The following is a 15,034-nucleotide window of genomic DNA, read 5'->3' on the forward strand; positions in this document are numbered from 1 at the left end:
AAACCCCTTCCTTAGTGAGTGCAGTTCAATCGAGGGTGACCAGTGCTTAATTAGTAATGAAAGAGGTGCCAGGGCTCAAGCAAGTTTTTTACTTTCATAACTGATGTGACAAGCCCAGGGCTATGAACTGCCAAGCCTAGAGGTGCCAGGGCTCAGCCCTGGCAAAAATTAAGCTTTGAGGGTGACTCCCTCAGTCAGGACAGGCTAAGTACAGTTCTGCTGCCCTTTACTCAAACAATGAGAACAACATTTCATGACTCCCCACATTCAATACTAAAATGATTTGTAACCCAGCACCAGCCAAAACTGCTCACTTGGGCAGCACAGCTCTGTCTGCTGGATATCTAGGCAGAGTAGGTGTGCTCATGTAAATACACTCTGGTCCGGAAGCCTTCTCCCCTCTCCCGGCGCATCACTAGCTGTCAGGGAGAGCTCATTCAGACCTTGCTTACAAATCATCATTTGAAATTATAAGGCTAGCCAACACTGCTAAAATGAATGTGCCAACACTGTCAGAACAAACAAGAGCCGTGTGAAGGAGCTAGTCTTTGTTCATACTTTTCAATCTATGATACTTTTTCAGGCACAAGTATTTTATCATACACTGTCCATGCTTTTAAAGTGTGTATTAATGTTTCAATTTCAGTTTGAATTTCCAACCAATGACTAAATTGGCAACACGGTAACTAGTGTGTGAGTGTTTGTGAGGGGAGAGGAGGATTGAGGAAATTCAGGGAGTGGGGTTGCACACCCACTGAGTGGGTGTAAGGAAATCCCTGGTACTCAGTCCCATTGTATAGACCTGTTCAGAGCTGTTTTTAGAAACATCCCTATCCTTACAGGACAGCAGGAGCACTCACTTTGCACGGACCTTGCATGTGCAACCTCCTTTAATAGGTGCTACTATTGCCTTTCTGGTGCATGTCTTAGGAGACTGGATATGTATCCATATGCTCCGTCGTGCACAGCATTCATGCTCTTGAAACACACACAAGATCATTCTTGCACGATCTGGGCCTGCTGTGGCAGTCCTTCATTGGACTTAAATGCCACTGAAGTCCAGGGTGATTCTAGCCTGTACAAGGGCTGGGAAGCTCAGCTACAGCTTGGCAGTGGTTTCTGTTCAGAGCTGCACCACGCCATGGGAAGCTGTAAAGGCAGGATTTTTTCCAGAGCGCCCAAGTGCATAAGGGGACATATTTCTCCCTGTGAGATTCTCCCACTTTGCAGACCAGTGCTGGGGGCGTGCTGTAGAGCTGTGGGCCAGGGCACCTTCAGGAACACAAGAGGGTAGTAGAGTCCCTCTCTTTCCCCAAGTGTAGGCATTGCATTTGGAGCCAGACCCTGTGTGGCTCCTTGTGTCTCTCCCCAGCCTCCCACCTGCCTAAAGATCAACCAGGATCTGGTCTGGTAAGACCTGCAGGTTGGGCCCTTGCCAGTTTTCCTTCAGAAGAGAGAGAGGGAGAACTCTCCAAGGATGTGCCCAGTTAGCCATTTGATCACTGCTGGTGAATTAACTAAAGGCATACATGACAACTTACCAAATATTGTGAGACTTGAGTGTGTGGGTTCCCATCCCCATAGTCTTCATGTAATTGAAGAGCATCCCAGTGCTGGAGGACAAGGGGCTCCTTGATATCTGGTGGAAAGTTTCAAGTGTATCTGATATGTGTCAAGTAAGGTGTCACTGGAAAGCTAAGAACACACAGCTTATGAACATTCTTTTGTGGCTGGCATATGCACAGTAAATGTGGCACTAAAATGTGTTTACCAGGCTGTGGAATGAGTAAACAGGTTTCTCCCAGACAAAGAACTGATGTCTCCAGCTAGGTGTCAGAATTGACTTGTAAGTGTAGGTCAAGGGCCCCTTTCATTTGCAACGAAGGGGGCAGGAACAGATCAATTTGTATTATAGAAAACACCAGTTGAGGAAGAAACTAGCATAAACCTTCCTTCACCACCAGACTCCATGTCAGCTTTCTCACAGGTCCAGTGAACTCTACAGGGGGAGGGAGGGTAGACCAACATTCAGAAAAATTGCTTTCGGTGGTTCACTGGGCTACAAAAGTGGGGCAAAGAACCCTCCCCCCTTATCTTTTCACCTAACAAGACAAAGAAACTGAGCACTTTATCTTTGGAGAGAGATCCTGACCAGAGAGGTGGTCTGCCATGTTGCTGGAAGAAGCATCTGCTAAATTTTACCTGTAAAAGCAGCGAAGAGTCCTGGGGCACCTTATACAACGAAAGCTCATGCTCCAATACCTCTGTTAGTCTATAAGGTGCCCCAGGGCTCTTTGCAACGTTACTTTATATATTTTAGGGCCGCTTTCCTGACTCGCTGGTAAGATGTCAACTGCTCATCTAACCAAAGCAGCCCTAGTGTTTAAAGGACTGAATGACCATCAGATGGTTCTGGCCCATCTAATACTCATTCAGGGCACTTTTTATTCCTGGATCACTTCTCTTAAAGCCCCTGGCCCAATTGCACTCCCAATAATAATACACCCTGCTCTTTCCTCTTCCTCCAGCTGCTATGGCGCCAACTCAGATTCACAGTGGATTTCCCTTTCAAGGGTGCTGAGAAGAAGCCCCAGATTATTATAATAAGTAGCAGCATTGGGTGGGTCACAGACAACCCAGGCTGGCTGTGCGGCTTGTGTGCACTGCCTGGCGGGGCGGGGTTCAAGCACCCTCCCCATTCATGCAGTGAGCTGCGCCTGGCAGCCAGAGGGCCAGGGAGACGCAGCGCTTTGCTGGCCCCTCCTTGGCTGGAGCCGGCGCTTCAGCCTTGGCAGCGCTTGAGCCGGAGCCTGCCCTTGCCGGCGGCTCTGCCATTCAGGCTTAAGCCGCGAGCCGCAACATCTGTCGCTAGCCCAGCCAGCGGCGGGGAGCGCTGGAGCCTCGCGGCACCTGCGGGGCCGGAGCCCGTCACATGGCCCGGCCGGCTGGGATTAGACGCGTCGCGCTGCAGCGAAAAGCCGCGGTGATTATCCGGGGGAGGCGGCTGGAGCAGAGCGAGCGCGGCCGGAGGGAGCCGCTCGCTGCACCCACATGGCCGCGGAGCGCTGCAGCGGGCGCCTCGCCCCGGAGCAGGCGCTGGCCGGGAGCTGTGCCCAGGCCGAGTGACTGCGGGCCGCGGAGCATGTCCTATCTGCGGCCCCCGGGCAGGGACCTGGAGCGCTTCGACGGGCTCTCTCTCATTTACTGGTAAGCGGGCTGCCGCCCCTGGGCTGGCCCGGCCGGGCCACTAGGAGCCGAGCGCTGGCACAAAGGGAAGGGCCGAGAATTTCTAACGCGGGTGGCGGGGAATGGACCCATCGCGGGGGGGTCCCGAGGAGAACGCATTGACTTGTGACCGGGGAAGGGCGCTGCATGGAGTCGCTTTGCAGGGCCGCTGAAAGGGGAGCAGGTGCATTCCTGTAACTCCCTTCTTCCAGCCACCCTTTACAAGGCACGATTATTTTCATAGATTCTAGGACTGGAAGGGACCTCGAGAGGTCATCGAGTCCAATCCCCTGCCCTCTTATTTAAGCCTGGTAGCCCCTACACTCCAGCCCCCTTCCTCTGTGAGATGGGTCACGGGGTTGGCTTTATAGTTGGGGGAATTGAAGTAGAGCAAGGTGAAAAGCTTTGCCAAGGGTCCCACAGAGGTGGGAATAGCTCCCCAAAGCTTTTGGCTCCCAGCCCCTGTGCTCCAACGCTAGTTTTGTGATCTCTTTCTAAGCCAGTAGTGTTTGTTTGGAACAGTAAGTGTGCACAAAACATCTAGAAAGGGCCATTGCAGCCTTGTCCCCAGTGGCTCCAACAGAGATGCACCAGTAGAAAAGGCAGCAGAACTGAATTGGTTCCCTGCTCTGAGACTCTTACACTAGAAGGGACTGAGTTTAAAAGATACGTTTGTCAGCCAGCTTCCATGTGTGATACGTAGAAATTCTAAGCTGGCACCTGGGATATGCAACTCCCTAGCTTGGGATCATAAAAACAAGAGGCCTTAGCACTAGGAGAGCTCAGTGATATTCTAGGAACCTGCACTAATACTCTCGCCAATTACTTCCACTCAGTTTGACAACTGGAGAACCACCCCCTGGAAGGACAAATGCAACTAAAAATGACTTAAAATAAAGCAGGTGTCTGTGCCGAGACAAGGGAGAGGGTTTGATAGACTCTAGAGCTGAGCTGCTGCTTTTTGAACAGTTCTTGTTCCAGGACACTAACAAGCAGAAAATGGGTCAGACTCCGAGGGTCCCTTCAGCTTGTGGAGTCATTTGTCCTTCTGCTCCCATTCAGAGCTGGTAGCATTTTCCATCCATTTTGCCTAGATGTAAATAGCGGAACATGGCCTCGGCGAAGGGGATCAGGCCCCTGGAGCCTGCTGCACAAGTCCAGTCTGAGACCGTCAATGAAATGAGTGGTGGTATCTGGTCAAAGGAAGATGCACACCATATATCCATGTGCAACTGGCAGTACCTCGCTATGGGTCTGATCCAAAGTCCAGTGAAGTGAATGGAAGGCTGTTTTGGATTGGGCAGTAGGAGGGAAACCAGGTAGCTTGGATGTTCAATTCTCTCTAAATTCTACCTGAGGTTGAGTAAACTAGTTAATTTCCCAAATGGGGCAGTTTGAAGGAAGCCTTACTGGTACAGTGCATGACTCCTGCATTCCATATGCAAATATGGTCGCCATCATAAATGGGGAATGTGCTGGAAAAATAGTGCTTAACATAGTGGGTCCAGCTGGTGTCATTCCAAGTAGGTCCATTGTCCTCAGATGAGTTATGCCAACTTGCCACCCGCTTAAATCTATCCCAATATGTAATTTAATGCTCCCGGGCTGGTAAGTACTAGTAACCCAACTGCAGAGGAGCAGATAGGTTAAGGGACTTGGCCAGAGCCCCAGAATCAGTGTCAGAACCAGGCTTGGACCCAGGAATTCTTGATTTGCTCCCTAATGCTCATACCATGCACAGAATGACACATGCAATTTTGGTTCTGACAGGACATTTGATACTGTAAGTGCTTGGTTAGAAAAGTAATTATTTGATTAAACTGGCAGTAAATATACAAGTGTGTTTAAAACCTCAGAAAGGGAGAACATGGTGTTACTGAAACCAACCAGAAATAAATGACAAGGGCCTGGTACATCCCTCAACTGGTGAGTGTGATTAAGAACATGTCTGGCTTTCTAATGTGGATGCTTCCATGAAGCAGAAAATCTGGGCAGAGGAAAGATGGCTAATATCTAATTTTAATATGGTACATAGACTTGTATGTGGGACCTGCTCCAGTGTGCATTGAAGCCAATGGGAGTGTTCCCATTGACTTGAATGGACCCAGTCTGGGTCCATAGTGTGACTGACTTCACTGGCTGATGAATTATGGATTCAGTGGGCTAGAACCTCAGCTGGTGTGACCTACTGTAGCTCTGTTGACTTCAGTGGTGCTACGCTGGTTTTCCCCCAGGTGAGGATCTGGCCCTGTTTTTCTAGTGACATGAGACATGTTCAGTTGGTTTTGCCTTTAAAAGCAATCCTGAGCTTTCTGAACAGGGCTTTCTCTTGCCTTTGCTAGAAATAATTCACCTTTTATGTCCCCATAATCCCATAAAGTTTTCATTAGATGCCTTATAAGGAAGAACCTAGTAAGAGGAAACTAACCTCTTTAACTGTTTCCAAGAAATTTGTTTTCTTTGATGGTTTAACACTTGAATGTTGAACTAAAAGTAACAGAGATTTGTGTCGCTCCCACTGGAATTCATTAGCAAATTCCTTCCAGGAGGGGTGGAGAATGTTATAAGCAAAGAATATTTTTGGTTTGCTTAGTTGCTTTTTCAGCTGCAGGAAAAATTGTTACTCCTGTAAGAACTTAAAACCCTAGAGATACTTCCACAAGGAGAGTGAAGTCTGGACTTTAATCTAGATTTCCAGTTTCCATCATGTCAATGGATGTATTGAATACATGCAAAAGGTGCATCTCAGCCCTGCAGGGTGCGCTATAATAATAAACAATCATTTGTTTTCAGGCACACAGAAATGTGTGAGGTGCCTCCAGGAATAAGCAAAGACATTGTACCTTTCCAGAATCGTTCCTTTTTAAAACCTGTGCAGTGTCATCATCTGCTCCTGAATTTGGCTTCCTCATGATTCCACCGAACCCCCTAATGCTCTTTTAGTGACACTCCAGTGTATTCAGTATTGACTATGCTGACTTTGGTGCTGGAACTCTGATTTTACACCTGTGTGGTGGAGAGTGGGATTTGGCCCAGCATCTCCAACTTGGTGGGAGTGGAAATACTTGTGAGCATAGAGAGGTCACTAGATTACTGCTTCGTAGGTAAAAAAGGTGTGGGGGGATGGCTTCTGGGCCCTACATCCTCCTCTTAGGCCTTGTCTACAAGAGCGAGCTTTGTACCAGCAATTGGCCGTAAGCAGAGCTTTGGAACAATGGTGGAAGCAAGAAGCACCCCTGGCCTCCAGATTTGCTCCTTGGCTTGTAGTGAGCATGCTCACACAGACTGAGCATGCTTAATAATATTTGCTGAAGCTGCTGCCCTCACTCTGCCCCTCCCCACCGCTATTGGCAGGTCTGAGTCATCTCTGGTGGAAGTTGCAGTGCAAACAGGACTCAAGTGTTTTTTTTATCAGCATGTCCCCATGGAAGAAAGGATGACCTAGTGGATGGGACACTAAGCTGGGCCCCGGGAGACCTAAGTTCAGTTCCTGGCTTAGTCACAGATTTTCTATGTGAGCTTGGGCAAAGCCTTTAATTTATCCAGTGCCTCTGTTCCCTGTGTACAAAATGGGTGCTTACACTTTCCTGCCTCATATGGGCACAGTAAAGGTAAAATCCACTCACAGTTGCGAGGCGCTCAGATTCTATGATAGTTAAAGAGGAAGGATGGTCCAGTGGTTAGGGTACTAGCTAGAGAGGGGGGTTCAACTTCCTGTGGGACCCTAGGCAAGTCAGTCTCTCTGGGGCTCAATTCCCATCTGTAAAATGGGCATAATAGCCCCCCCCCAAGGTGTTGTGAGGATGACGCTATTAAGGATTGTGAGATGCTCAGGTACTATGGTCATGGGGGCCATCTGAGCACTTAAAGTAGATAGAGGGGTGTACAAGTTCCTAGACCAGGGATCGGCAACCTTTGGCACGCGTCCCATCAGGGAATCCACTGGTGGGCTGGGATGGTTTGTTTACCTGCAGCATCCACAGGTTTGGCCGATCACAGCTCCCACTGGCCACGGTTCGCTGTCCCAGGCCAGTGGGGGCTGCGGAAAGCGAGGTGGGCTGAGGGATATCCTGGCTGTCGCTTCCCATAGCCCTCATTGGCCTGGAACGGCCAGTGAAAGCTGCAATCGGCTGAACCTGCGGACGCGGCAGGTAAACAAACCGTCCCAGCCTGCCAGTGGATTTGCCTGATGGGTCGCGTGCCAAAGGTTGCTGATCCCTGTCCTAGACAGACACACTGTTAGACAATGACAATCTGCCTAAATGTTTTAAAAAACACCCTCCACAAAACCCAACCCATTAGTGTATCTCCACATTCTGTGGGCATGGTGCCAAAATCACTCAGAACTCATCTGACTTCATTTTCATTGGATTGCAAATCGGGTGGGTGAAAACTTTCCTTTCCCCAGAAGTTTACTATCCTCTCCAGTACACAATTTCAGACCCAACCCTGTATCCGGAGAAAAGCTCTGTGGGATTTATCTGCCTGTAGTTGGAGAACAGCTGAAGAAAAGGAGGGGAAGAGTTTGTGCAGCAATCTGCCTAGCAGAAGCTGCTCTGTTTCTGCAACAGTATGTGTCTGATTAGTCCTGTTGATGCATTGGGAAAATTGTTGGCTCAGGGGAAAGCCAAGCTCCCTCCAGGACCCCAGTGTATGAAAAGTGCCAGATGGGCTGGGTGGTGTTCTGCTGGCCTTACACTTTGCTTAGGATTTTGTCCAGGAAGCAAGCTCTTCAGGGCAGTAAACATCACTTTGATAAATGTGGCCCAACTCTGCCACTGATTAAAAGATTAATTTGTTAGAGTGTCTGGAATGAATGAATGAATAGATTAACTAAACTGACCCATACCCTGGTACTTTTTGTACAGTCACACCTGCTGGGAACTGACACTTGGGCAACCTTTCCCTTGCACTGATGAGTGAACAGAACAAGTTCTAAAATCTGTGTCCTAGGCAGTGATTAGTGTGTGGGGACTGGAAGCCGGCACCCTTAGGTTCAGTTTCAGGCTCTCTTGCTGTGATCTTGGGCATTTAATTTCTCTTCTCCATGACTCTGTTTTCCCATCTGTAAAATGGGTGCAATACTGCTGGCCTACCTGCGGACATTGGGGCTGATTGAAAGCCCACTGAAGTCAGTTGATGGGATTTGGATCGGGCTCAATTGTGAGGCTTAATTCATGAATGCTTTATAAAACACTTTGAGATCTTCCAGTAGAAGTGAAGTCAGATTTGGAAAACTGTCATAGAATGTACACCTTAGATGCAAATATTCTCCTCTGCAACAGTGAGGATAAAACAAATGAGAAATTATCTGCCCATCAATCATGATGACTTGCCTTGGCTGGATAGATTTTTGCCTTGTCATGCTATTTGTATTGTGCTAGCATCTAGGGGCCCCGATCATGGACCAGGACCCCATTGTGCTGAGGGCTGTATTAACATGGAACAGAAACACAGGTCCTGCCCCAACGAGCTTACAATCTAAGTATAAGACAAGAGACAATGGGTGGATTCAGACAGATGGAGGGCACACAAAGAAACAATGAGATGATACTGCTCAGCACGACCAGGCAGTGATCTCGGCACACCAGACAGTGATCTCTGCCGGACCACTGTGGAGTTTGTCCCAGCAAAGGAGGGATTTGAAGGGGGCCAATGAAGTAGCTTTGTAGATGTAGATCTCCCTTGCTGAAATACAGCCAGGACCAGAACGAGCAGTAACACGGTGCAACTGGGCTGGAGAAAGGAATCAAAGATGGGAAGCCAAAGGAGTCAAGGGCAGTGCTGCTGATATAGGGAGGGGCAGGGAAAGGGTTGTGATGGGTGAGAACAAGAATGACTAAAGAGAAAGGAGAGCAGAAATGGGGAGGAAAAGGGATGAAGGAAAGAGGTGGGACAGAGTTGCTTTTGATGCAGGGGTCATTTGAGAAAAATCAGATTACCGTTCAGGAGCAACTGGAATGTTTCTGAGCTCCTTGCAAGATTGGGGTTGTGAGGAGAGAGAGATGAAGCCCGCTCAGCCACTGTGGGGTGGGGCAGCTCCTAAACAGGTCATGAGAGCTATTGTATTACTTAGGCTGCAAGCTCTTTCGGGCAGGAACTGGCCACCACTCTGATGGCCCAGCAGCTGGCACAGGGAGGCTCCATGAATGGTTGGTCTGGAAGCACTGCTTTCAGAAATGTGACTGAGTGATAATGGTTAAAGGGATCTGGTATGAAGGCCAAGACCATAACAGGATTCAAAAAAGAACTAGTTAAGTTCATGGAGGATAGGTCCATCAATGGCTATTAGCCAGGATGGGCAGCAATGGTGTCCCTAGCCTCTGTTTGCCAGAAACTGGGAATGGGCGACAGGGGATGGCTTACTTGATGATAACCTGTTCTGTTCATTGCCTCTGGGGAACCTGGCACTGGCCACTGTTGGAAGACAGGATATTGGGTCAGAAGGACCTTTGGTCTGACCCAGTGGGGCCGTTCTTATGTATGGCGTTTTCTTTCTCCAGCCAATGAAGGAAGTGTTGGAATCACCCATTGGCTTCAGTGGCAGAAGGTGGCATCAGCAGCTGACAGGCTGTCTTGCAAAAGCAGATGCTGTGTGGAAGGAGGCCTTGGTGGGCATAAAGAGAAATGGGGCAGCTGCTGGGTGAGCTTGTAAAGAAAAATGCACACAGTGTTGCCTGGGACTGGCTCCTGTTGTCAGGTGTGCCTAGGTAGCTCCATTGACTTGAGTGGAATTATTGCTGATTTAGCCCCAATTCTACAAGTTACAATGCCTGGACAAGCCCCTTCATGCTTCCTCCCATGGTACCTGAGGCCTCACAGGCCCTTTGGCTTCCTCGGGGCTTAGCATAGAGGCCCACCCATTGCAGAATCAGGCCCTTATGCCAATCCATCAGGCAGATTTGATCCCTTTCAGCCTGAGAACATGAGGCCTATCTCTCAGAAGGCAACGAGTGTTATGCCGTTTGTTCCCCACAGGGGCAGGGTTCCATCAACCACTAGAACAAGCGCTGGTCTCAATTTTCCTGATTTTTGTTTTTGATTCCTATTTTGATCAAAAGTCTTATTTGGACCAAAAAGAAAAGGAAGAAAACTTTCCCACTTCCCTCTTTTTCCCAACCAGCTCAAGGGCTATTAGAAGTTTTTCATACATCAAAAGTTCAACAAAAAAGGTTGGTGAAATGAGCCATTTTTTGCCACGGGGAAACCCAAGAAACTATTTCAACAAAATGTTCTTCATGATTTTTCTTTTCATATTTCCACTCTCTGAAGTTAGATCTCATTGGAGCCAGAGGGTCAGATCCTCGTCCTAAGGAAATCTATGGGCTTTGTCCCACTAAATCAATAGGGACTAGGATTTGGCCCAGAGGACTTTATTTTAACATCCCTGTTCTTTTCCATGTCTACACTTACCTTTGGAGTGATCGATCCAGCGGGGGTCAATTTATTGCGTCTAATGAAGATGTGATAAATCGACCGCCGAGCGCCCTCTCGTTGACTCCAGTACTCCACGAGAGTGAGAAGCATAGGCGGAGTCGACGGGGGAGCGTTAGCAGGCGGCCGACCACAGTGAAGACACCACGGTAAATAGATCTAAGTATGTCAACTTCAGCTACATTATTCACATAGCTGAAGTTGCGTATCTTAGAGTGATCCACCCCATGCTCGGTTCCAGCCATCAACTCAGCAAGTAGGTGCTTAGGGCAGCCAAGGGGAAGGGGTGGCCAAAGCGAAGGAGTGGCAAGTCGGGCTCTCTGGTGGCAATTTGGCGGCGGGTCCCTTGGTTCCTCTCAGAGGAAAGGACCGGCCGCTGAATTGTTGCTGAAGAAGAAAGCGGCGTGGTGGAGCTGCCGCTGATCGCGATCACAGCTTTTTTTTTTTCTCACCACTTGGGGTGGCAAAAACCCTGGAGCCGGTCCTGATCCCCTCATGCTGCCCAGTGTAGACCAGGCCTCTGGCAGCTGCTTCTCCTTCCCTGCTGCTTCTCTTCCTTGTACAGTGAATTTTTCAGTGGGCTTTGGATTCATTGGGACTTATCTCCCTTTGGTTTCCTGCTGTCGGCCTCTTATTTTCCCCAATTAATTTGCTGCTCATCAGGGGACCCAGACAGCTTAACCCAGAGGATAGAAAGTATTTGCAGGCTGGCAGACGGAGTCTAGACTGGATGCCTAGGGAGAAAAGGGATCTTAGTTTTCAGTTCTTCCAGTCTGGAAGGAACAACCTGCTTCTGTTAATAAGTTTATAACCAGTGAAATCCTGTGGCTGAGGGGATTCGGAAACTTGGGGACTTTGTAATCCTGTTAACCCTTAATACATCTGATTTGCTGACTGAGTTAGAGCTGATTGATTTTAGCTGGGGTATTTTATTTTTCTTAATATTATTTGTGTGTGTGTGTGTGTGTGTGTGTGAACTTGTTTACTTGAATGAATACAATATTCATATTTTTTTTAGATACAGCTGAGTTTCCACTGCATTTAAAATAGGTTTCCTTATAATTCAGGGCAAGAAAGAATGTGTGTATGTAAATCTGTGTGTTTGTGTACACACACACACACACACACGCACGCACGCACGTTCACTGGATTGGAGTCAAAATTAGATCTATAGTTCTTGATTCTCTAGTCTCTCACGTCAGTGGGGTTACACCAGTGTAACTCCAGAATTGTACCAATGTAACAATGAATTGGGCATGTTGTGTTTATTTCACTCTTTGTACAATATGTTGTCTAGGGAACTTGGTACGACAGAACTGAGGAAAATGGCTTAATAAGAGTAAAAGAAAAGATGTATGAATAGTAATAATAGGAGAAACCTATCGCGGAGGAACAAGGTATAAACTAATCATGAACTAGTGTCATGAAAATTTCCTAACCTATTGGTACGTTATTGCACTGTTAGATGCGCTATAGGGTTTTACTGTCCTCTCATGCATTTGGCTTTGGCCTTTGTCAGACAGGACAGTAGGCTAGATGGACTCTTGATGTGATTTAGATTGGCAGTTTGTATGTCTTTGTGCAGACCTAGCAAAAATGCTACATTAATGTCTTGACAGAACTATGCTGCAGGAGACCCAGGCAGAGCTGTCTGCTCACGGAAGGTCAGATAAATAGTAGCATGAATTTTGAGGCTCCCTGTACTCGGTTGGAATACTCCCTTACTCCCCGAGTAGTCTCACTGGGGGCTGTGGGAGCATTTGTGGATGTGTTACTATGCAGCCACGACTGGGTATATGAGACTCATGCCCAATGGCAATGATGAGTTTTAGAGGAAAGTGAGAGAAGAAGAGAAAATACTAGCCATCTGAAGTGTGGGGGATGCTCTGCATCATGTCTGCAGTGACCTCTGATCGTGGCTGGGATGTGGTATGGGTGAAACCTTGGAAGGGGGACTTCAAAGGGCAGCAGTGCATGTTTCCATCTTTGGAAAAACATGAGATAAGCAGACATGACTGTCCCCCAGACCTTGAAGGGCGGTAGGGGTGCTGGGAAGGGAAAGCTGTAAGGAGCTCTAAAGAGCTACAGGCCGATTTGGGCCAATAGGATGGAGGGAGCATGAGGCTGTAAAATTAAACCATCAAATCAACCTGAGAAATTGTTCAAGGAAGGAGGCTAGAGCCTTTTGTTTGTCCACAACAGCCACTTAAACTAAGCAGATCCATTTCTAAATGGCTGGGAGATTAGTTTCCAATTATAGAAAGACAGAGTTTCTGACTCCCCCAAATTCCAGCAAGCTAGAAAAGCAGATTAACCTTTTGCTTTGTGAGAGAAGGTTGGGAGCAGCAGAGCAAGGATCCTAAATGTGGGGACAGTCCCAGTCCAACTGGACTTGGGGTCCTGTTGAGGAACATGCAGCAATAACTTGCGTGGCTTTGAAAGAAAAACGAGCTTGTTAAAGCTTCCAAAAATGAGATATTTACATTCAGTTAATCTTGATCTCGAGTCAACACATCCGGCAATTTGAACTGAAACAGATGTTGGTACATACGGTATTTATAGAATGTTTATCTTACTTGGATATGTGGGTACTGCACAAATTTCCTATTTCCCTTTACCCATTGCCAGGGTAAAGTGCAAAAGTGTAACTAGATTCAAAAAAGAATTAAATAAGTTGATGGAGGAGAGGTCCAGCAGTGACTATTAGCCATGATGTCCAGGCTCTGATTACCAGATGCTAGTACTAGACAACAGGGGATGGATCACTGGATAATTGCTCAGTTCTGATCATTCCCTCTAGAGCACCTGGCATTGGCCACTGTCAGAGGACAGGGTACTGGGCTAGATGGGCCATTGGTCTGACCCTGTATGGCCGCTCTTATGTTCTTAGAGGATGTTTGGGTTGGGAGGAGAGGGAAGGGAAGCTAACCAGATGAGGCATTTTTTCTATGTGGAAATGCTGAACTTTGAAGGGGCATGTGAAGATGTGTATTTTACTTAAGGGGAAAGTCTAGCAGTTTTGAAAGCCATGTCTCAAAGTTGCTTCGGTTTGTAAACCCACATTTGTTTGAGGTTCTTCAGTCCCCAAAGAGAAGGACTGCACAGGACTTTCTATATGAAGTTGGGTTGACTACTTTTGATTTCCTCCTGAAAACAACTACACGCACTATCTTAATAGTTAGTGAAATTTGAAAATGGTATTGGGATAATGGCTGCATGAGAGGTTCTGTGTGACTTTTTTTACTTATTCAAATAATCTGCACAATCTAAATATAGACAAAAATATTATTGAGGAGCCAGATCCTGAAATCTTTGCTCATTCAGTCACCCCTTGGGTTTAGTGGGATGTTGTCTGATTAGTGACTGAATAATAACGGAACAAAAACTTAGTTAAGATGGATAGACTTGGGAGTCAAATGGATAATCAGCTGAACATGAGGAGCTCCCAGTGCAGTGATGTGGCCAAGTGGGCTAATCTGATCCTTGGATGTGTAAAGAGGGAATATTAAGTGGGAGTAGAGAGTATATATCACCTCTGTGTTTGGCATTGGTGTGACCACTACTGGAATACTGTGACCAGGTCTTATGTCAACAATTCAAGAAGAATGTTGGAAAAATCGGAGAGGGTTCAAAGAAGACACACAAGAATGATGAAAGGGTTGGGAGACATGTCTGATAGTGGAAGACTCCAGGAGCTCAATCTATTTATCTTTCCAAGAGACAGTTAAGGAGTGACTTGATCAGAATCTATAAGTACCTAAATGGGGAAGAGGAATTTCAAGAGCCCTCTCTTGTCAATCAGAAAAAGGCTGTAACAAGTTCCAAGGCTGGAAGTTGAAACCAGATCAATTCAGATTAGAAATAAGGCGCAGACTTTTCACAGGGAAGGTAATTAAGTTTACCAAGGACTGCGGTGGATTTTCCACCACCGGAAACTTTAAAATCAAGACTGGATTTTTTTTTTCTAAAAACCATACTCTAGTTGAAGCAGGGAGTCCTCTGGCCCATGCTGGGCAGGAGATCAGACTGCAAGACCAGAAGGGACCATGATGGTCACTTAATCTCTGAACCTATGAAGTTATTTTTAGCATAGTGTCGTGTGTGCAGTGCAGTGTGTCATTGTTCTGATTGAGCCGCAGCAGTTATAAGCCTAGTTTTTTCACAAGTTCCCGCCACATCCCTGTAGAGGCAGGGATGGGAAGCAAGGCTCCTTGGGCCACTTCCAAGAGAACTACTGTAAATGAACCACACCAGGTGGAATGGCCAGGGGCACAGGCAGCAGCAGGGCTAAAGCTAATGTCACACCTGCTGAAATCATTTAGTGTTCATTGCTCGTTCCTACTCATAGGTGTTGTCTTTGTGACGGCTGCCATCT

General features: G+C 47.3%; 1 protein-coding gene across 1 annotated transcript in view; it reads left to right on the forward strand.

Annotated features, from left to right (window-relative positions):
* Positions 1-3,132: 3,132 nt before the first annotated feature.
* The window catches only part of LOC115659231 (syntaxin-binding protein 4-like), a 118,258-nt gene continuing 106,356 nt past the window's right edge, over positions 3,133-15,034 (forward strand). The window contains exon 1 of the mRNA XM_030579150.1: positions 3,133-3,207. Within this exon, the coding sequence (XP_030435010.1) occupies positions 3,143-3,207 (65 nt within the window). The 5' untranslated portion in view covers positions 3,133-3,142. The remainder of the gene's footprint in view (positions 3,208-15,034) is intronic.

This window comes from Gopherus evgoodei, chromosome 10 (genome assembly GCF_007399415.2).
Source record: "Gopherus evgoodei ecotype Sinaloan lineage chromosome 10, rGopEvg1_v1.p, whole genome shotgun sequence".
In the NCBI taxonomy this organism is placed as follows: Eukaryota; Metazoa; Chordata; order Testudines; family Testudinidae; genus Gopherus; species Gopherus evgoodei.